The following is an 18,040-nucleotide window of genomic DNA, read 5'->3' on the forward strand; positions in this document are numbered from 1 at the left end:
AACAAACCATTACAATGCCACTTTAATTAAACGAATGCTCAAAAATTAAATCCAAAGCTTTTTTTCTAATCCAATTACTCGAGTTAATCGATCAATCATTGCAGCACTAGTTCAAATGCATCAGATGTCTTTTCCCAATGAGTAGTAGCCAATGGCAGCCAATAAATAAAAATCAATCTTGCATATTTTGTTGCAGACACGTGAGATGTTTGAACACAGCCTTCAATCTGCTCTGTGCCTATGATGGATTCCACTTGAGTTTAAGTGTACCAATCCTCACCAGACTTCACACAAACCATTTTTTCAAGATGTCTTGCTCCACTGAATTTACTTGCCAAACGCCACTTTAAATGGTCTCAGTCCAATTGCTTGGGTTTACAAGTTAACCGAATCGCAGCTCAACTTGATCTTTTTGATGTTTTTCAGTGGCGGTCCAGAGCAACTTGGTACCTCCCAAGAAGGCCCAACCAGGCATGGTGAAGTCCACCCTGGTCCAGGCCAGCGTGGCCACCATGCAGAACCCAATGGGCTGCGAGCCGAAAGCCAACGGCCACTGTGCCCTGCCTCGCCTGTCCATCTCGTCGCGCTCGGCCAGCGTGGTGGCCAGCATGGACGCCAGCTGCGACGGCTCGCTTGCGGCGCTACACTCGGTCATGAAGTGGAAGACGGTGCTGGCCGTCTTCATCGTGGTGGTCCTGTACTTGGTGTGCGGTGGTCTGGCTTTCAGGGCACTGGAGCAGCCGTTCGAGAGCGACCAAAAGACCAGCATCACCCTGGAGAAGGCTTCCTTCCTATCGAGACACCCATGTGTTACCCCTGATGAGCTAGAAGCTCTTATCAAGGTGAGTTGATGATGGCTATTTTAATAAATGACCATTGAGAGAGTAATTGGGTGATTCGTTCTGGTTCCATTGGCTGGTCACGTACCCTGGGGAATTACAGTGGCTGCATCCGTTATGCGCGGAATGTCCTTAGTGAAAGGAAAGCCTTTAACCTCAAGTTTCATTATGTTAACGGTTCCATTTGGGGTTTAGGGAATGATTACATGCGTCTGGGCTTGAATTTGCATTCATCATGAGTGTCACTGATGTTAGTGACTTGATACGGCAATATGACTTCACATTATAGCCAACAGCCTTTACGTACTTTCCAAGGTACTTGCAACACACTGTACATATGCCATGCAGATCTCAAGTAGAGCAGTGATGTATTGTGGCTGTCGTTGGGCAACACGGACTTTCAACTCCCTCCTCACCCCGTGGCGTCAAAATGATAATAAGAACGGTGAGCAAAAATCCCAGAACCACACGGGGGGATTTAATGAATGACCTACAGCGAGCTGGGACTACAGTAATAAAGGCTACTATCAGTAACACAATGCGCCGCCAGCAGGGCTGGCCCAGGCCATTTGGGGGCCCTAAGCAAAAAAATGCAAAGGGGCCCATATTTTTGGCCCTCCATTTAGTCACAGTGTACTGTGAAACCCATACATGCAATCCAACCCATACGTCCATATTTTGTATATATCAGATTTTGTTGCACTGCATACTTCAAACTTATCACCCCAAATGATTGTCAGTACTTTCAGTAGATAGCGCCAAACCCTTTTCTAAAAGAGAAAAGAAAGAAGTTAAGGAAGAACTTTTATTTGTTTAAGCTTGCAATCAAGTATCCAAACTCACAAAAGTCAAATAAAGCAAACTGCAGTAAACAAAATAGAATATAAATTAAACCATTGCCAGATTGGGCCCCCCCTAGTGGTCCGGGGCCCTAAGCAGTTGCATAGTCTGCGTATAGGCTGGGCCGGCCCTGGCCGCCAGGGACTCAAATCATGCACTGCCAGACTTGTCCCCCTGCTGAAGAAAGTACACGTCCAGGCCATAACACATTCTCCCAGTCCTCTTCTGGATCATCCAAATGCTCTCTAGCGAACCGCAGATGGGCCTGGAGTAGCTAGCTTAGCTACTCCAGAGCCCTGAAATTAATAAATAACCAACAAACTGCACGGAATTTATTGAAATCAACTCCACCAACTAATTTAACCCCCACTAACTCGAAGATTAAGTCTAATGTCAAAAATTCTGAACTTCCGCTTTAACACTGTAAATATGATTGATTACTTTTGGAGAATTCTATTAAGTGTTAACTTAGGTGTTTAAATATGAATAGATCTCAATTCCATAGCATTAAATTAACAGTTTACAGTTTTTTGTTTGTTTGTTTTCTTTCTTCGAAGGTAAGAGTTGATAAGTCCACTCTAAAGGTAGTAAACATGTAAATTTAAACCATGCATCCTGTGCTTGCCAATACTACCTTCAGGCAAAGAAGTGCTAAAACCTACAATGCTCAGTGACACTTCATGTGTTGACAATTTGTATGGTAAACATTGTTATGTAACACGACATAAAACTTGTCTGGGGGAAAAAAGGTTGGATAATAGTCTCTATCCTTAATGAAGTATTGCATGATACGAAGCATTCAGAATGCTCTTCTGATTTTATTGCACTCTTGGGCATAATGTATTAAATGCCATATTTCTGTCTTTCTTTCTATTGTCCATCTATCCATCTAGATTTATTCAAACATGACTGAACTGATATGCAAAAAGTGAAACTATTTTAGTTAAGGATTCAAAAAAACACCCCCACATATATTTTGAACAGTTGCCCGTCAACACATTTTTTTCACTGTACAAAATGTGCGAAATGTCCGAACTTCCGCTGCAGTAAAATTTTAAGGGACGTTGTGACCTTTTGTTATAAGCAATTTCATACGAAACTGAGTCAAAGTCCGTGAAGCATTTAAAAAAAAAAAAAATGTAAAAAAAGATTGGTAATAGAAACTGCATAATATAATATCTCATATATGCATATGCATATATATGAAAGACAGGGCAAGATTAATTAAAAACACACCAGGACCAGGGAGGTTCATCCGAACCTCAAGTGTTTTGTTTACTGTAAGAGTTGGCTCCGTCTGTCTCGTATTTTAGCGATGAAGCAGAAAAGGCACATTTTCCCATTTCAATTTAACTGTGTGCCTTCCGCCCACCACGTCATTTGCTAATTAGGCAGGCCTAATGGAGATTATGAGCTGGCTCTGTGGAAAAAATTGATTTTTAATGACAGAAAACAGTGGAAAAGTCTTTTCCAGTGTAAAGTGTTCCAGGGCTACAGCTATCGAATATTTTAGTAATCGAGTATTCTACAGAAAATGCCACCGATGAATCGAGTAATTGGATAAAACATTTTCTTAGGTCAAGAGCAATCATAAATATACGTGAGAAAACAAGACATTTCACCTGATATTAAACCATTTACCAAACCACCAAAAATAAAAAAATGAACTCGGGCTGTCAAACGATAATTTTTTTTTAATCGAATTAATCACAGTTTAAAAATTAATTAATGGTAATTAATTGCAATTCAAACGATCTCTAAAATATGCCATATTTTTTGTAAATTATTGTTGGAATGGAAAGATAAGACATAAGACGGACATAAACATTCAACATACTGTACATAAGTACTGAATTTGTTTATTATAACAATAAATCCACAAGATGGCATTAACATTATTAACATTCTTTCTGTTAAAGGGATCCATGGATTGAAAGACTTGTAGTTCTTAAAAGATAAATTTGAGTACAAGTTATAGTAATTTTATTTCAAAACCCCTCTTAATGTTTTCGTTCTAATAAAGTTTGTAAAAATTTCAATTAACTACCTAAGGTGAAATACAGCACAAGGTGTCAATGGCGAGTTTTAAATTAATTAGAAATCTAGCCGAGGCAAAGTCTGAGTACGTTTTATGTGTATTTGGCATAGCTATTTTGATATGGAATGTCAGTTCTCTTTGCATTGAGCACTTTTTTTGTTGTTGTGAACATTATTTTTTTGAGAGATAGGAATATCATTTTTGTTGCGCTTTCACTAAATGATACTGTAGCGACTTAACTGTTCCGCCCAAATGCATGATGGGAAATTGGGCAACCATGACTGTCAGTAGTGGCTGCAAATGGTATACAATATGTTCTGCGTTGCGTTCAATTACCCCTAATTTTCGCACTATAGGGCGCACCTGACTATAAGCCGCAGCCCACCAAATTTGGCACGAAAACGGCATTTGTCCATAGATAAGCTGCACTGGACTATAGGCCGCAGCTGTCCTCACTGTATCATGGGATATTTAGACCAAAAAACATTAACCGGTAAAACTTTATTTGACAGCGGCATCATACAAATGTCAGAAGACCAAATGAAGCACCATGAAGCTTTGAACCAATTGGCTGCAAAGCTTTATTGCTTCAAGAAGCTTCATTTGACATCACTGCTCCCTTGGGGGAGACAGTCAACCTCTGCTGCCATCTGCTGTCAACACTGTTGTCATCCAACATGCCTCTGAGCATGCATTGCAGCGCTACAGATGTAAATAACAATCAAAAATCATTTTCTGTGTGAAATATTTCTTCTGTTACTGTTCCAGTTGTTTCATCAATTGCTAGTTATGGTATTTGCTAACACTTTATTTGACAGTGGTGCCATAAGACTGTCATTACACAATCATAATTATGACATGTCTCTGTCCTGAGCATTCATGAATGCTTATAACAGATGTCATTAAGTGTTATCCGGCAAATGATCTCACTTTTGGATGGAAGCAAAACATCCAAGTTGGACAAAAATTGAGTTAGTGACATAATTTGCCAAATGACACTTAATGATATAAGCATTCGGTAACGTTCATGATAGTGTCATGTCATAATTTTGATGATCTTATGACAGTCTTATGACACCGCTGTCAAATAATGTGTTCCCTAAAAAAATCAACAAATAAGCCGCACTGGACTATAAGCCACAGGTATCAAAATGAAGGAAAAAAGTAGCGGCTTATAGCCCGAAAATTACGGTAAGCGTGTTAAGAAAAATATCGTCTCTTGCTCCGCCCAAATGCATGATGGGAAGTTGGGCAACCACGACTGTTAGTATTGGCTGCCATAGCTTAAGCCAATAAAAGGCGCGGTCCAATAAATGCCTGTGTCCACTCGCATTTCTCTGCCTTTTCGCTCTCAGTGTGCTATAACGGCGTCATTGTAAACTGTTTCAGGCAACGCATGAATGCGTCATTTCTTGCATTCGTTAATTGCGTCAAATATTTTAACTTGATTAATCAAAAAAATTAATTACCGCCCGTTAACGCGATAAATTTGACAACATAAATTTGAACATAAATAACAGACAATTGACTTACCGTGATTTCTGGACTATAAGGCGCACCTTACTATAAGCCGCCACCCACCAAATTTGACATGAAAACTGCATTTGTTCATAGATAAGACGCACAGGACTATAAGCCGCAGTTGTCCTCATTGTATTATGGGATATTTTCACCAAAAGATATTAACCGGTAACACTTTTGATATATTTATATTTTGTTCTTTTGCTTATGTTCTGTTTTATTTTATTTTTTATTATTATTATTTATTATTTATTTTTTTATTTTTATCAACAATTTTTGGCTTCCTTTTTTATTTTATTTTATTTATATCTTATTTGACAGTGGCATCATAAGACTGTCATAAGACCAAATGAACCACCATTAAGCTTTGAGCCAATTGGCTGCAAAGCCTTATTGTTTCTAAAAGCTTCATTTGGCCATCACTGCAACCTTGGGGGAGACAGTCAACCTCTGCTGCCACCTGCTGTCAACACTGTTGTCATCCAACATTCCTCCTAGCATGCATTGCAGTGCTACAGATGTAAATAACAATCATGTTCTGTGCTAATTATTTTTTCAGTTACTGTTCCAGTTGTTTCATTAATTGCTAGTTACGGTATTTGGTAACATTTTCTTGGATAGTGGATAGTGGACAGTCATAACTATTACATGACACTGTCATAAGCATTAATGAATGCTTATGATAGATGCCGGTTAGTGTCATCCAGCAAATTATCTCACTTTTGAATGGACGTAAAAGATCTGAGCTGGACATAAATGGAGTTAGTGACATAATATGCCACATGACACATATTGACATCTGTCATAAGCATTCAGTACTGCCCATGATAGTGTCATGTCATAATTATGATGTCCTTATGACAGTCTTATGATGGCGCTGTCAAATAAAGTGTTACCTATTAACCCATATAAATCAACAAATAAGCCGCACTGGACTATAAGCCACAGGATTCAAAATGAGTGAAAAAAGTAGCCGCTTATAGTCCGAAAATTAGGGTAGTTGGCGAGATCGAGAATTTTCTAGTCAGGAGAAGCTCGATCTGAGATTTGAACGCTAAATCTAATAACTGTGGGTCCGATTTGCTAATTCCTAGTCTGTCATGCTTCTTTGAAGTATATTCTTCCAGAAATTCCTTGAACTGTAACATGCTCTCACTTGGTAGACTAATAATAAAATAATTATGCCCCCCTGACATGCTCTTAACCTTGGAATAACCCCGACGATGAGGGAACCAGGCACATACAATTTGGAGTGGCCCACTTTCCGCTAGAACAACCCTGTTAGATGTTAACATCTTCAACACTGGTGGATTCTTGTCTGTCTTGTCTTTCTATTGTTTTACTTTCCACATTACCCACCCACACAAGCATCCATTACGCTTGCCTACTAAACTCAGGGCCACACAAAGGGATGCTATCCAGAATATGTTGTAGAAATCAATGATGGCATCTCCTGAGAGGAGTGGAAGGAAATGAAAACCTTTAGATTGTTGTATTAGGCAGCGGGGAGCCCAGAGGGAATCAATTATTCATTGTGTTAGGCAGGAGTAGACCTCCCGCTATGCCAGAAGCAGCAGCTGGATAAATGGGCCCATTGGAGGCAGGTGCAAGAACATTACAGCAGCAGGAAGTGCAAGCTAACGTGCTATCTACTAACTAACAGCTTTCAAGTGTTGACAGAATGATTATACCTTAGCCATAACTACAATTTAAGCCACAACCAGTGAGGAACCATCCAGTGAGGAACCATCCCAACAGATTGGGTGAACAGGGGTCAAGGCTACATTTCTCACGAATATGAACCTAATTAATTGATAGGCTAAATGATCAATGCAAAATAAATCTGTTTTGACCTATACTAACTTTCATATACCGTGGGGCAAATAAGTATTTAGTCAACCACTAATTGTGCAAGTTCTCCCACTTGAAAATATTAAAGAGGCCTGTAATTGTCAACATGGGTAAACCTCAACCATGAGAGACAGAATGTGGAAAAACCCAGAAAATCACATTGTTTGATTTTTAAAGAATTTATTTGCAAATCATGGTAGAAAATAAGTATTTGGTGAATACCAAAAGTTCATCTCAATACTTTGTTATGTACCCTTTGTTGGCAATAACAGAGGCCAAACATTTTCTGTAACTCTTCACAAGCTTTTCACACACTGTTGCTGGTATTTTGGCCCATTCCTCCATGCAGATCTCCTCTAGAGCAGTGATGTTTTGGGGCTGTGTTTTGGGGAACACGGACTTTCAACTGCCTCCACAGATTTTCTATGGGGTTGAGATCTGGAGACTGGCTAGGACACTCCAGGACCTTGAAATGCTTCTTACGAAGCCACTCCTTTCTTGCCCTGGCTGTGTGTTTGGGATCATTGTCATGCTGAAAGACCCAGCCACGTCTCATCTTCAATGCCCTTGCTGATGGAAGGAGATTTTCATTCAAAATCTCTCGATACATGGCCCCATTCATTCTTTCCTTTACACAGATCAGTCGTCATGGTCCCTTTGCAGAAAAACAGCCCCAAAGCATGATGTTTCCACCCCCATGCTTCACAGAGGGTATGGTGTTCTTCGGATGCAACTGAGTATTCTTTCTCCTCCAAACACGAGAACCTGTGTTTCTACCAAAAAGTTCTATTTTGGTTTCATCTGACCATAACATATTCTCCCAGTCCTCTTCTGGATCATCCAAATGCTCTCTAGCGAACTGCAGACAGGCCTGGACGTGTACTGGCTTCACCAGGGGGACACGTCGTCGAAGCTGCAGTCCGCTTGGCCAGCCGGTACCTGTCTGCTGCCTCCGGAGTCCCACAGGCCAAAAAGGCCCGGTAGGCCTCCTCCTTCAGCTTGACGGCAAGCTGAAGGTCCCATATTATTTGAATTAAAAAAAATATTAGAAGCAAAAAAAAAACATCTTTTTCAGGGGTGCCAATAATTATGGAGGGCACTGTAGGTGTTCTAATATGTCGATGAATGCATCCTTCATGTACTCACCATCTGTTTTCAACGCGTTATTATCTCCCGGGTTGCAACAAAACTTGCAGCAATAGTGGTGTTTGGCGATGCAATCCACTTCTTAAATCTATTTTTGCATTCCTCTAAGTTATTCAGAAGTAATGCAATGTCATTTTTTCTCCACATTACTCTTTTTTTGTTATTCGACAACTTTTCGCCACAGAGTAAACGTTCAGGCAATCCTTCCGCATTGGCAATGAATACAAACGATTTGGTCCAAGAAACGTTGAATCCTCTATTCTCGTCAGTTATTTATCTCTTTCGGCTCCATGGCCCATCACACAGCCGCCGATTTGTTTACAATAGGCCCCTGCCTGGCATCCCGCCCCACTGACAGAAACGTGCGTCGCAAGCCATGATGCAAATCTTCGTTGACAAAAATGTTGAAATTTAATTTAATAATTTGATTAATTTTTTCCATACATTTTTACAGCAATGGAAAATGTTAAGAATGTTTCTGTTATTTTTGTTCTCCTACAGAAACCATATCAAAACAAAAAATATATTCGCCTCCCTCATCTTTTTCCATTTTTAAACATTTTTGAAAATGCTCCAGGGAGCCACTAGGGCAGCGCTAAAGAGTCGCATGCGGCTCTTATAACACAGTTTGCCGACGCCCTGTCTGAATATAGAAATTAAATATAACTGAAAAACTTAGGGAATAAGAAAAAGAAATAAAAATTGAGCCTTCCTTCGGGTAAAACACCACTGCTTTTTTCCACAAGTGCAGCCAAACTGAGCAAAAAAAATGAAAGCTACTTTGGGCTGCTTCAAGACCACATAAATAAAATAAAAATGAACATTGGGCGGAAAGGGGGGTAAACCTTGGTTCACTGCATTTCTCACTAGGGTTGTTCCGATCATGTTTTTTTGCTCCCGATCCGATCCCGATCGTTTTAGTTTGAGTATCTGCCGATCCCGATATTTCCCGATCCGATTGCTTTTTTTTGCTCCCGATTCAATTCCAATCATTCCCGAAAATTTTTCCCGATCATATACATTTTGGCAGTGCATTAAGAAAAAAATGAATAAAACTCGGACAAATATATACATTCAACGTACTGTATTTGTTTATTATGACAATAAATCCTCAAGATGGCATTTACATTATTAACATTCTTTCTGTGAGAGGGATCCACGAATAGAAAGACTTGTGACTTTGTATATTGTGACTAAATATTGCCATCTAGTGTATTTGTTGAGCTTTCAGTAAATGATACTGTAGCTATGCCCAAATGCATGATGGGAAGTGCAACCATGACTGTGCGTAGTGCTACCAATTGATATATCTTCTCTGTGTTGGGAAATAACATAAGTTGTTAAGAAAAAGATTAATTGCTACCTTGTTTCCACACATTGCTTCCCGTGATATTTCTAAACATAGGGAGAGGGATTGTAAGGCTTTAGACAATTAAAAAAACACTCCAAAGGCTGCCAAAATACACTCTACTCAATTTACGCTGCCTTTTATCTCTCTATATAGGTAAAATGGTGCTATTACAGATTGAGCGCGACAATGCGTGAGTGGGTCATGCAGTGCATGCATTAATTGTGTTAAATATTTTAACGTGATACTTTATTTTTTAAATTAATTAATTAATTAAATTTGATAACCCTACCTTAAGCCTAAACTAAAGACTCTGGATGAGTGTAACATATTATGTCTGTAACGTTAAATACAATTAGAAAACGATTTAATTTAAATATATATATATATTAAAAAAAAGGCATTGCCGATATTTTTTTGCCGATTCCGATACTTTGAAAATGACGTGATCGGACCCGATTGATCGGGATGCTGACCGATCGGGACATCTCTATTGCTCACAGTTTAATTAACAGTAGAAAACACATACAGGAGGACACTCAGCAGCTTAGTACTTGAGTTTTGCAGGTTAGCAAATTCATACAGTTTAATGTTATGCTAACTCTAATGTAGGTTGGACTCTCAGTAGCAAAATTATTGGTGTTTTCCCCACCTCCGCAACATTGACATCGTTTTACATTACTTACAGTGGCTGCTGCTGGCCGAAAAATTTTATCAATCCTTTTCGAAGGGGGCGGAGGAAGCGACATATTGTCGACGTGTTGTATGTCTGTCATCAGCCAAACGAACATGCGTTTAAGGGGAAAAAATCGACTGGCACATTCAGCAATTGAAAAGGGATAAATGTCAATCTAAACATAATGAAATAATTCACTTAATTATGGTAGAGTTAATTCTTATTCTTACAACATATGGGAAGACAATCTAAATTACCTATTCAACAGGTCATTATATAATGCAAATGAGGTTGCTTAAAAGTTGGACAATTTGAGCATCCTCAAAAGTCCCTATGCAAACCTACGTCCTTAATTCTAAATGTGTTAATGTTGTTTCAGCGGTAGCAGTGCTCATTCATGCCAGTCTGTTATTTTCCGGGGGAGTTTCAAATACAAAAGCCTCAGGAAGAAGAATGGACCCAAAAAGCAACCACTGACAGACGTTCAATGCCTGTGTCCACATTTTAGCTCTTTCAGCGTACCACCTACCCGCTGTCATCCCCCTATGTCGTCCACCCTTATAATTGCCAAAGCCTCGAAGCTGACGCACGCTGTGACACAATGTGGTGCCGCACTATTATTTACAGACAGCATCTAGTGATGAGTCACGATTCAGTGCACCTACAGCAGCATTACATCACAACAACGACTTCCGGATGTTATACACATAGGCCTTGACATTGGGCATAGCTTTATGAGGATAACGCGGTGTATTGATTGAGCTATGAAGTGAACAATATTTATAAGAGTGCTCGGGAAAGCAGTCAGCCAAAACTATTTCCCCCCCCCCCACAAACACAAAAATAGAGATAACAAGCTTCAAGCACAAGATCTGCTATGCTGTGACATTCTCACACCAGCCTTCACAGTCAAGGAGACAATCTTGTTTGGCAGCTATCGGCACAGCTCAAGTTGGCCAGCATGACGATAAAGACATTAGCAAAAGTACTGCAGTTATTGGCACTGTTTCATGCTTTTTTAAAAGAAAATTTAATGGGTAGAGCACCAAGTCACTTGCTGCTGTATGCCAGAAAGACACTTTATCCGTCCTACAACCCTACGTATCAATTGGCAGTTTTTTGTTAAAAATATTTGCCAAGAAAATGACATAATTTATGAGGCATTTTATGACATTTAAAGATTAAATACCATATTTGGTGAGGAGGGAAAAAATCAGTCTTTTGATGTAAAAAACAAACAAAAACTGGCCACAAATAATTTTGTTTTTTCTTCTTAAAAGCAGTATTGTTTGTGGACACTTTGGCCACAAAATGTGTCATATCCGCCTTAAAAAACAAAACAAAACAGTATTTTAAAGGATATGGTCAGTGTTTTCACAGAATAATGCGATGTAATGCAAATTTTCCACCAAAAAGCAGTGTTTTGCCTCAACCGAAAGTTCAGAAATTTTGACATTAAGCTTAATCTTCGAGTTAGCGGGGGTTTAATTAGTCGGTGGAGTAGATTTCAATAAATTCTGTGTAGTTTCTTAGTTATTCATCAATTTCAAAGCTCCGGAGTGACTAAGCCAGTCAATGGTCCCACTTCACCATTCATCCTCTGCTTTATACAGCACAGTCGTCCTGTCACCTTTGCGGAAAAGCAGCCCCAAAGCATGAGGTTTCCACCCCCATACTTCACAGTAGGGATGGTGTTCTTGGGATTGTACTCAATCTTCGTTTTCCTCCATAAACGATGAGTAAAGTTTGCACCAAAAAGTTCTACTTTGGTCTTATGTGACCCATAAGCGGATTTTAAGGGGGGGGGGCAGGGGGTCCAAGCTCCTCCTGGTGGCCGAAAATTGTCATTGCATGTAATTGACTTTCCTATATGTATATATATATATATTTTTTTCGAGCACCTTAGACGGTCATTTGCTTTGCATATAATTTTCATAATTTTCATAATAATAATAATGAAAAAAAAAATCTTAAAAAATTTTTTTCTTCTTTGATTGATTTTTTTTTTTTTTTTTTGATGTAGCAATTTTTTTGGGGCATTGAATGATTTAGATAAAAATGTCCAAATCATAATATGGCCCAGACAAAAAAGATTGCTTCAATCAAAGAAAACTTTTTCCGATCCCGATATTTTCCGATCCGATTGCTATTTTTTTTGCTCTTGATTCAATTCCAGTCATTCCCGATAATTTTTCCCGATCATTTACATTTTGGTAATGCATTAAGAAAAAAATGAATAAAACTCGGACGAATATATATACATTCAACATACAGTACATAAGCACTGTATTTGTTTAGTATGACAATAAATCCTCCAGATGGCATTTACATTATTAACATTCTTTCTGTGAGAGGGATCCACGGTTAGAAAGACTTGTAATTCTTAAAGGATAAATGTGACTTGAATATTGTGACTAAATATTGCCATCTAGTGTATTTGTTGAGCTTTTAGTAAATGATACTGTAGCCATTTAACTGTTCTGCCCAAATGCTTGATGGGAAGTGCAACCATGACTGTGCGTAGTGGAACCAATTGATATATCTTCTCTGCATTGGGAAATAACATATGGTGTTAAGAAAAAGATCAATTACTACCTTACTTCCCCACATTGCTTCCCACGATATTTCTAATCGTAGGGAAAGGGATTGTAAGGCTTTAGCCAATTAAAAAAAGGCTCCAAAGGCTGCCAAAATTCACTCTACTCATTTTACGCTGCCTTTTAGCTCTATATATAGGTAAAACGGCGCCATTATAGATTAACACGACAATGCGTGAGTGGATCGTGCAGCGCATGCGTTAATTGCGTTAAATATTTTAACATGATAAATTTTTTAAAAAATTAATTACTGCCGTTAACGGGATAAATTTGATAACCCGACCTTAAGCCTGAACTAAAAACTCCGGATCAGTGTAATATATTATGTCTGTAACGTTAAATACAATTAGAAAACGATTTAATTAAAAAAAATATATATATTTTTAAAAAAGCATATCCGATATTTTTTTGACGATTCCGATACTTTGAAAATGACGTGATCATCTCTAGTGCCAATACGTTTGCCCAGCCCATTTTTTGAGTTTTGTGTAAAATGATGATGATTTGATTTTTTTCATTGTAAGCAAAATAAATGACGATATAACTACCAAAGCATTTGTAATTTTAATCATTTTTGGGGAGAAATTGAGCATTATCTGACAGAATTGCAGGGGTGCCAATACTTTTGGCCAGCACTGTATGAACCCCAGTAAATTACAAAAACAATATTTTTAAAAATCATACAATGTTATTTCTGGATTTTCTTTTAGAATACATCTCTTTGAGTGGAAATGCATATACGATTGTAATTTCAGACCTCTACTTATTTTCTAAGTGGGTGAACTTTTAATATCACAAGGGGTGCAAATACTTATACTCCTCACAGTACACTCTTGCCACACCATTTTAGAACAAAACTGCAATATTTTGCCCCCCTATTTTTATCTTTCACCATTCCAGAGCAATAATTTGACACAAAAATCCTCTGATGTTTTTGTACATTTATTAATTTAAACTAATTTCAAACAAACCATTAAAGGATGAGTTGCCAATGTTGCTTGCTGCTGTGCGCCGAAAAGAAGTGGAAAATAGTGTGAGCAAAACAAAACAAAGTGTCCTTCGGGAGTCCTCATTCCTGCAAAGTGCACGTGCGGGAAAAAGGATTTTCCACATTTTCAATGCAGTACCATGTTGGCTGGCAAACAGGCGAGAGCCATAAATAGAACAGCTCATAAAGTATTCAGACATAATGCAGATCTATTTATAGCCATCCCACCACTCTAGAAATAGGCTATTCGGAATCTTGTTAAATTTATATCTGGTCCGGCTAATTATAGATATGAAAATGAGTCAATTTAAAAAAGGGATGAGGGATTTGACATGAACACGTGCCTTACTAGGTATAAGAATAAGTGGGATGTGCATCCGAAATGTATGTCACTAGAGTGTTTGCATTTTTCATAATGCGGTAGCTCTCAAAAAGCTTGAACATAATGTGTGGGGGCGGCCCTGAATGAGAGAGAGAGAGAAGTGCATTCAAGCGCATTTAGCGTAAGAATTTAGCAACACAAAAATGCCATGTTTTGCTATGATAATTCAATAAAATGCTTATAATGTCAATTTTACAGAATTCCTCCCAATATATTGCCAAGTGGGTATAAAATGTCTTTAAACCCACGCGGAAATGCCATGTGTTTGGGTATTAGGGTTAATCAGAGGCACTGATTGAACATGAGTTTTAATGTGATTGGTTAATTTTGAGCACAGCCACATGTCCAGTTTTAAAAGGGTATGCACGTAACGATGTTTTGTCAGTAAACTACGATCGTTTCAAAGTTAGAACACAGCTAATCATTATTTCAAATTGTTTTCCAAGTAACCCAAAATTTGATATTAGTATTCTACTATTATTCCACGACCTTTTGTATAAAATTGTACTAAATTGTTTCAAGATGGGTTCACACATTACTATCAAACCACCAGGAGAGTTGGCTCATGCACAGCTTTGCCTGAGTGCATGTCGTCATGGAGACAGGGAAATAAAGAATTCACACTGAACATTGATGGGAAAGAAAGAGTAGATGGAGACGTGATAGAGGACAAGTGTGAATAACACCACAATGAGCACCATGAGTTTCTTCAATGCACCTTACAGATGCATAAGTTTACATTAATGAGTTAGCGTTCACTCTGCTGTAAGTCAAAATAAATGCTGTTTGGTGTGTGTTTTAGCATTCCATCGATGCCGTGAGTGCTGGTGTGAGTCCTTTAGGAGACACATCCTACAACTCCAGTTACTGGGACCTGGGCAGCGCTTTCTTCTTCGCCGGAACTGTCATCACTACCATCGGTAACTTAACATTACTACAGCGATCCCTCATTTTTCGCGGTTAATGGGGACCGGAACCCGGCGGGATAAGTGAAAAACCATGGAGTAGCCCCCTCCACACCATTTTTTTTTTTTCTTTTGTGTGTGCGTTCAATGTACCGTATTGGCCCGAATTTTTGCATTGAAATAAGATTGAAAAAGTGGGAGTCGTCTTATATTCGGGGTCTGGACATTAAACCCATTCACGATGCTAGATGGTGCCAGATATCATTGAAGCGATGTTCTGTCATGACAGATCTCAGCTACTCTCAAGTTTAACTAGTTTGCATTATTTTATTGCGATGTTTTTCCTTATTCAGATTTGTTTCAAGACTACAGTTACAGTTAGACCTCACTTTGATGGTTAACGCAGTTATTGCAATTTTGTTGTTTTATCACAATAGATTGGTTTATTTACATTTGAAAAACCAGAAGCCATTCATTTACTATTGTGATTGCACTTTAGTTTACATATTTAAATGTTCAGATATTAAGATTTGAATAAGGCAAAATAACATGCTTTTTCTCTCAAATACCGTATATTGTTATAATCATTTGTTTCAGATGTACTGTAATTATTTTCTGTATATGAGTCTTGAAAAAGAGGGGATCGTCTTATAATCAGGGCCATCTTATATTCGGGACAATACGGTATTTATTCAGATTTAGTATATATATATATATATATATATATATATATATATATATATATATATATATATATATATATATATATTATATATATATATATATATATATATATATATATATATATATATATATATGTATAAGACATGGTTTTTCACTTTTTTTCCCAAGGTATAATTAAAAAAAAACAAACTATTTATTTTTACATTTTGATAAATGGTTTTTAAGCACTTCAAATGTAATAATTATGATAAGTTTTAAACGTGTTACTGTCCCACCAAATTATTTTTGAAAAACGAATTAAGTAGAAAATTGTTTGGCTTTATTAAATGCTTCACTGAGGGAGTCCACTAAAATCCGCTCAAGCTGCTCACTTACACACAATGAGTTGCCACAGCAACTGTTTAACAAGTTAAACGATGATTGACGCATGTGGTGCTTTGAAGTTGGTGTCTCTGGCAAGATCAAACCCAATCGTCTATCAATCATCGTTAACTTTAATAAGCTACTCCTGTGCACTGCCTGACCAACAAAGAGCATTGAGAGATTGTGAGGGAGGGAGATGAGTGAGACTACGCGATCGGCTTGGCACAGCTCATCTGTATGTATTTATTTATTAATTTTTATTGAAAAGAAAAAAAAAATCCGCGATAGACTGAGGGCGCAAAGTCTGAAGCGCGAAGTAGCGAGGGATCACTGTATTGGTTAAATGTTGAACGATGAAAAAAAAAGCCATATTTTGCCACAAAATAGATTTTTTTTTTTGCTAAAAAACTGAGAGGTTTTCTTTAAAAAATGTCAAAGTGTTTTTGTGTTTTCTTCTAAATTACAATTTTTAGCCTAAAAATATAGTTCTATCTCAAAACGCAGGCTTTCCCCATAGAAATCCAACGGTGCACCATAAAAATAATCATTCGTCCAAATGAAAGTGGCTCCTCTCATCCCCTTTAAATGCAGTTTATTATTTTTTTGACATGACTGAACAAGAAACTGATTTTCTTGAGTCCAGAAGGGCAGACCCAGCAAAATACACGTATAAGGAAATGTAAGCAGATGTCCATGGCCAGATTATGCTAGGTTGGCTAAGGAGATCACTGATCTATATTGTTAAGTAGGCGCTTGATTGCAATGACGTACGGTGAGGATCATGACGAGTGAGGCACTGACTTCCAGTCAGATTTACAAACACACCACAATATATATTTCACATAAATTAGGACACCCCATTAAATATTCAGTTCTTTATTAAGAAATGTTCACATATCAATGTCTGATCTTGTTTTTCTTTGTCGCTGGAAAAGAAAGTGATGTAATTGCAGATAAACAACAAAACTTAACATTGTTTTACTCATTAAACCAAATACTGTATATCAAAAATATGCATATTCTAACAGAGGAAAAAGTTAGGACACCCTAACACTTAATAGCTAGTGTTACCCCCTTTGGCTAAAATAACTTCAGTGAGACGCTTTTTGTAGCCATCTACCAGTCTTTGACATCGGTCTGAAGAAAGTTTGCCCCACTCCTCAACGCAGAATACTTTCAACAGTGACTGACTGTTGAAGTGAGGAAAAAACACCATTGTGAGAACAAAGGAGCTGTCTGAGGCCTTCAGAATGAAGATTGTAGACGCTTACGAGTCTGGTAAGGGATTTCAAAACATCTCAAAAGAATATAAAATCAGCCATTCCACTGTCCGGAAAATAGTCTACAAGTGGAGAACATTCACAACCACTGCCAACATGCCCTGGTCTGGCCGTCCAAGCAAGTTCACCCCGAGAGCACAAAGCAAGATGCTTGCACACTCCAAAAACCCTAAAATGTCAACACGGGACCTCTTGCTACTGTTGATGTTAACGCGCATGCCTGTACAATCAGAAAGAGACTTCACAAGTTTAACCTTCATGGGTGGTGTGCAAAGAGCGTAGGCGGATCTACTATTCAGGCGAAGTAGACGATCGCCTTAGGCCCCCAACCAGTAGGGGGCCCCCAACTAGCTGCCCTTGCCCCAACGAGCAACGGCTTGGGCCACCGGAGCCAGCAGCACCCCCAACTTTTCATCATGTATAATTATGTCAGCATACCAAACAAACAAATAACAAAACAAAAAAGAAAGACATTTTAATGCTGAATTTATATTATCCCCCCCCCCCATTACACACGCACTACAATGGACTGTTCCACGACGACGGACTGAGTATCAGTCGCTTACCTTTGCTGTTTCTTAG

General features: G+C 38.3%; 1 protein-coding gene across 2 annotated transcripts in view; it reads left to right on the forward strand.

Annotated features, from left to right (window-relative positions):
• Positions 1-18,040, forward strand: part of kcnk10b (potassium channel, subfamily K, member 10b) — a 41,705-nt gene that overhangs the window by 11,661 nt on the left and 12,004 nt on the right. For both annotated transcript variants that reach the window (XM_057859579.1, XM_057859578.1), the window contains exons 2-3: positions 427-842; positions 15,029-15,146. In XM_057859579.1, the coding sequence (XP_057715562.1) occupies positions 427-842; positions 15,029-15,146 (534 nt within the window). The remainder of the gene's footprint in view (positions 1-426; positions 843-15,028; positions 15,147-18,040) is intronic.

This window comes from Corythoichthys intestinalis, chromosome 15 (genome assembly GCF_030265065.1).
Source record: "Corythoichthys intestinalis isolate RoL2023-P3 chromosome 15, ASM3026506v1, whole genome shotgun sequence".
Taxonomy (NCBI): Eukaryota; Metazoa; Chordata; class Actinopteri; order Syngnathiformes; family Syngnathidae; genus Corythoichthys; species Corythoichthys intestinalis.